This window comes from Cucurbita maxima, unplaced genomic scaffold (genome assembly GCF_002738345.1).
Source record: "Cucurbita maxima cultivar Rimu unplaced genomic scaffold, Cmax_1.0 Cma_Scf00017, whole genome shotgun sequence".
NCBI classification, from domain to species: domain Eukaryota; kingdom Viridiplantae; phylum Streptophyta; class Magnoliopsida; order Cucurbitales; family Cucurbitaceae; genus Cucurbita; species Cucurbita maxima.
Genome location: NW_019272033.1, coordinates 1,843,340 through 1,849,211, shown reverse-complemented (window position 1 = coordinate 1,849,211; position 5,872 = coordinate 1,843,340). Strand labels below are relative to the sequence as shown.

Here is a 5,872-nt window from a genome sequence, read left to right as displayed (position 1 = left end):
GTTTATTAATTATTCTTCTACTGAAAATTTAAGCATATATATATATATATATAAATTATATGTGTATGAAATGAGACGGCGTGAAGGTTTATATATTACTTAATTTGACCTTAAAAAAAAAAAAAAAAAAAAAAAACAGGCGGCGCCGATGATTAGGAGACGAAACCAAATTTGATTGGATGTCTTCCAATTTAAAAAATGAAAAGAGAGCAAATAAATTAACCATGTTCTTTGGACAGAATAGATCTATTCAACTGCGCTGAATTTTGCGAATCGGTCTCCGACGACGATAATGGGAATTCCATCGGATTTGAGGGATCTATGGGTGGAAAGAAGGAATGCTCTTGTAATTCCATCGCCGGCTGAAGAACGGAAAATATCGAACGCGAAGCTTTGTACTCAAGGTCTGTTACTGCGCTCTCGATTCCTTGATCCTTCGTTTCTTTGATTTCACGTCCTTCAAGCTTTGTGGAGTTGGTTGAAATTTAGAATTCTTATTAAAAACAACGGAATCTCGATGTTAACGCAATGGATTCGATCTTCTTCAGCTGCTGTACTAATTGTCACTGGATAATTTGTAGGGAAAATGTGAAAATATCTGACTCCATGTTTTGTTTCATTATGATGAGAATTGTTGGTGAAATTTCTAATCTGTTTATTGCTGAGCATTCATTCCCATGATCGCTTCTCTCACTTCTTTCTTTTTTTGGAGCTGGAGATGCAAGTGCGATCAATGTTTTTTTTTCTTTTAAGTCAATGCTTTTAGATTTTGCTTATTTACAAGTTTTATTTGATTATTAATCGCATCATCTCTTGTTCATAACATTAGTTAGCCTTTGTATACTTTTCAGAAGGTGTTCGTGCTGGTTTCAAGAATGCTTCTATTGCATGTGTGGCCAGTGCAGTGCCTACGGTATTCGTTCTGACATAATAAGCTTTGAGTTTAATCTGTTTTGATGTCTGTTTATTCTGTATTTGTAGTTTAAAGTAGCATGAATTTGACCATATTAGTATGTTGCCCATTAACAAAAGGCATAAAGCTCATTAATAGCGTAAAGCTTTCTTCCAATTACTTTGTGTTGGTTTGAGTAATGTCTTCGCAGTATAGGCACTCTATTTTGGCCCATTCCATGTAATTACTTGCCTGCACTTGTTTTATAGATACATATATTTCGTCTTCTCCCAAATCGGTCAGTCTAAACTGCCAGTGCAGATAATCGAACATGTTAATGGTTACCGGACAAAAGGTTGAAAGGATTTAAGAGTAGACTATCTGATTCTTTCATCATGTTTGTGAAAGAAAGGACATAGACAGAAGTAGAATATGATTGTTGATCTCCATATGGTAGATTTAGTAAGAAAAACGCTATTATTTCGGTGCTGGTGGGTTGAAGAAAATTATTTGGTTTTATTTCTTTAAGGATATCTTCTTTGGAAATCACATTTAGAGTTTGCTGGGGATTGATTCTTTTGTAATAAAAGCTTTCCCCCATTGTTTATTTGAACAGGCAAACTATTTGCTACATAAAATGCAGAGTATCAATACCACCTTATTAGTCCCTTGTGCTATTTTGTGGTAGTGGTAATGCCTAAGACATTGCAGAATTTAAATAGGAGAAAAATTTGTAAAATCACCTTTTTGTGGTCAATGAGGTCCTAAGTGTTTTAAGAGAAATCTTTTAGGAAGTGAAGATTTAGACTGAATTTTGATAAGAGAAATCTCTTCTTCATTTTCGGGCATTAAAGAGGAATAGTTATAAAAAACTATATTAAAGGAAACAAAACTTCTTCGATGAGGTTTGTTGAAAGGTGAAATTCCCCCAATATAAAAAATTGAAGACTAGTCTTGGTTAACAAGCTTTAATCAGTCTGATACCAACTGCAACAAAGATCCCATATTGACAACCATTTGAAGTAATGTGTGGGGCATTTCCTGAGCAAGTCTTAGCTAAATTGAGACTTATTCTCACAGCATTTGGGATGTGTGTGTGTCTTTGTGTGTGTGAATTTATGTTTATAGTTTAATATTACTTCTTCTCCTCCATCCTCAGTTGGTTGCTGTTCGAGTAGTTCCTTGGGCCAAAGCAAACCTTAATTATACTGCTCAGGCACTCATCATTTCTGCAGGTATAGTGCTTATGTACAAACTTGTGATTAACCAATTGTCATCATCTATTTCAAACCCAGAAAAGCCTAAAGAGTTAAATCTGTGAACTCCTAGTAAGTATGAGCCCATTCCATTTTTCTGCCCCCTAGGAAAGTAAAAGAAAATGCTAAAAACTATTATGGAAGCATCTTTAGAAAGGGGTCGAATTAACTTGGTATTACTTATTGTAGGAATTAACATTTTACTTTTAATTTGTGAACAGCGTCTATTGCTGCGTACTTCATCACTGCTGATAAAACCATCTTAGAATGTGCAAGAAGAAACTCTCAGTTAGAGCATGCCTTGAGGCGCCAAGGATCATGAATGTACTTTTGTGTGCGTTGTGTTGGAGCAGTCAGTTCGGATGTTATATAACGGAAAATGGCTCCAAAATGCCTAATGACAGTTTAAGATCTAGTCCTTCACTTATTTTCTTCCCAATTTCCAATACCAACTCTCTGTGGATTATGTGGACTAGATGTAAAACAAACAATAAAATAAAATATCTCCTTCTAGTGCCGGCTACCATTATGGGAGCTTATATTTTCATCTGTTTCTGATTTTGGAGTGCAAGTAGTGTTTATGTGTCCATTTACTCTGTTTCCGTTCATTCTTCTTGAATTTTATTTACCTCATATGAAATACCATTCTCGAGCTTCCTGGAGATTGTTTATCTTCTTTTGGTTGCTAAAATTTATCTTGAAGTTTCTGGATAAAAAACCTGAAATACTAGTGTCAATGAAGTTCTTCGCCAATGATTGCTGATAGCATGATATCTTTTGGATTAAAATTTAATCTTTAAATTTAGGGTACATTATCTCCCTGCTATGGATTTGATTTACATTCAGTATATCCTAGTTTATTTTCTGTAGGAGGGTTTTATGCCAGCTTCAAAGGATTGCATTTGGTTCTTGACATGAATCTGAGCCTTCTAGTTTGGATTCATATAACGAGAGGTGCAATGCACTGGCTGGATTCTACAAATAGTAGACAATGTTATCCAGCTTTCCCATGAGTACTCCAACTGTGGTCAACTTCACTCCTTGGTTCATAATATTAGGTATGTGAAAATTACACCTATCTTTGCTCTCTATATTAGTCTCTTCAAATCCACATTATACATTTATATTTCCATCAAGTAAAAGTTCAATTCTATTGCGTTTGGTTTTGAAGAGTGGGAATCCGAGTGTGAAATAAAGTTGATTCATTTGTCTTATGGTGTGACAATCATCCCAAAGAGTACTTTCGGCTACCGTCTTCGAGTAGGCTTAGTAAGACGATAATTGGGGAATCTTAACGAGCAACTGGGAGAGATAGGAAAGCAGACAGTATTTTGAAGTAGGTGAATTGAAAATTTGATCTAACCTCTTCAGACTTATCGATATGTTTTTGTGTACTAAAACTGAAAGTTAGAGAAGTTAGCTTAATGCTTCATCTTCTCCAACCAAACCACACTGTCAAATCTTTAGAAAGGATTCAGGCTAGCCAACTTAGAAGGAAACTTTCTGCTAACTGATATGCTTGAGGATACAAATGAAAACCTTATCTTTGTTTGTCTGCTCATCTAAGTATTCCAGACATGTTATGTTAACATTTCTGTTCTTTTTATTTATTTATGAATCTGCCACATTTTTATAACGGATTGAGAGAAAGTTGAATCTATACTACTCTGATTTTGTTTCATTGTTTGGCCATTAATTCTTTCAATTTTTAACACGGCTCAGAATCAATCAGAATGTGGATTTTACGAACTGAAATCGTGGCCACATTGTTCACAACTGACACATAGCAATTTGGCATGATTCTTTGTGGGAGTTCCTATTCATGATAATGCAAAGGTATGGACATTGCCATAAAATCTGCAACCTTGCTTGAAATCTGAACTGAGAAGAAGAATTGAATGATATTGCCTGAAAAACTTGCACACAAAAAAACAAAGCCCTTTTGATTCCATATTGGATGATCCCAACAAGCATCTTCACTTTAGTATATTCTTTTTGGAACAAAAAAGGCATCCATTTCCATGACCCATGTAAGATAGTAAGTGGCTTGGCACCAACCAACTGCCATGAGGGGAATTTTATAAGCCCTTAGCCAAACTCATTAGATAAGTAATTTGGAAGTTACTTAATCTCAATGATCACAACTACCAATTCAGCCTCTGCTTTAACTAAAACTTCCAAGTTTTTATCTCTTGGACGACAGATTCTCACAAGGACAACTGATGGCATTTTTGTTGTTGTCGTGTGTACTTACTTTATTATCTAAATGCATTGTAGGCTCCAAACTTATCCTTGGGAACAATTGTCTACTCCAAGAGATGCTCAGCTGAGGAACAAGGTATGTTTTTGTTTTATTATGTGGAATTAGTATGGTAATTTATTGACTATACTTTCTTAATTATTATATAATGTAGAAATGTCTTTGTATATACACATTTAATCTGTATTATAAATCATATAACTTGTATGATAATGTGGAATGACTCAAAAAGGATATAGGATAGACTACAAAAGTTTGGTCCTTTTTATCCTCTCAAAAAGAAAAAGTGAGACAAATTATTGTGCATTTGATTTGATTTATTCTTTCTCCCCTGCTACCTACTTGCCCTATGCCCTATGCCCTATGTCCTTCATCTATAAATACTTTCCTTTACATGGTCTCACTTGAGTAATCAAGTATATAGCTCAAGAGAGAATTGAAAGATCAAGAACTCATCCATTTCAATTCTTCTCTTTGTGGAAAGTCATGGAGTTCAGGAAGTTGACAGTTGATGCAGATTTTGCTACAAGTCTTTTTAATAGAAAGGAAGAGAAATGTTTTATCCCTCATCTTCTTCAATTTAGCGTCGTATCGTGTTCAGAAGATTCAACTAGTTCAATTGGATCGTCGTCGTCGTCGTCCAGCCTCTGTGACGACGATGCATTATCGTCATTTTCATCTTCTTCTTCGTCGTCATCTTTGTTATCTCAAAGAGAAGTTTGTGAGGAACAACAGCTGCTTTCTATCAAGTGAGTTCATGTTCTTTGAACTAAAATGTAGAGCTCTGTTTCAAATTCTAAAGTTTTTGGCATCTTGAATTTCACCTCTTATGCAGAAAAGGGTTGTCAAAATTTTATGAAGGGAAATCACGAACCTTCTCATCCTTATCCGACGTGAAATGCGTAGAAGAGTTAGCAAAGGGAGAGAATGATTATAGAAAGAAATACTCTCGAATTACTCCCAAGGCTACCATATCAAAGAAGCATGGAAGAGTCTCTCTTGCAACCTTAGTGTCTAAGATGGACATTTCACTTCGCCCCGAGTAAAGGGAAGCTCGAACTGGTGTCAATTTTAACAGGCGGTTCTAAAATTTACTTGATACGGGAAAATGATGAAATGTTTTTTTTTCTTTTGTTAATATACTTCGAGTATAAGACGAATATGAGCAAGTTTTATAATTTTGATTTCGGGCTTTCGAGCTAAAGCTAGAGTAAAAATATTTTATCTTAATGGGACCAACGACGAATATAGAAACACGAAAGTTAAAGAAAAATATTGAATTATCTCTTAGAATTTATCAGAAGATTATCTTTATCTTTAAAGAATACTAAAACATATATAATACAAAATGAATTTAACGAGATTATTCAAATCAATTTTTTAAATCAATAATTATTATAAAAAAAATGTAAAAATATGAATGGAAATTTAGAAAATTGCTGGGCAATGAAAAAAAAAAAAAAA

The 5,872-nt window shown here is 34.5% G+C and overlaps 2 protein-coding genes across 2 annotated transcripts; both read left to right on the top strand.

The window, feature by feature from the left end:
- Positions 1 to 200: 200 nt before the first annotated feature.
- Positions 201 to 2,689, top strand: LOC111491977 (early nodulin-93-like). The gene is made up of 4 exons (XM_023141091.1): positions 201 to 404; positions 852 to 913; positions 2,052 to 2,127; positions 2,370 to 2,689. Exons 1-4 carry the CDS (start codon positions 293 to 295, stop codon positions 2,468 to 2,470), a joined length of 351 nt encoding a protein of 116 aa, XP_022996859.1. The 5' UTR covers positions 201 to 292; the 3' UTR covers positions 2,471 to 2,689.
- Positions 2,690 to 2,911: 222 nt separating this feature from the next.
- LOC111491976 lies at positions 2,912 to 5,612 on the top strand. The gene is made up of 3 exons (XM_023141090.1): positions 2,912 to 4,486; positions 4,893 to 5,157; positions 5,244 to 5,612. Exons 2-3 carry the CDS (start codon positions 4,895 to 4,897, stop codon positions 5,452 to 5,454), a joined length of 474 nt encoding a protein of 157 aa, XP_022996858.1. The 5' UTR covers positions 2,912 to 4,486; positions 4,893 to 4,894; the 3' UTR covers positions 5,455 to 5,612.
- Positions 5,613 to 5,872: the final 260 nt, after the last annotated feature.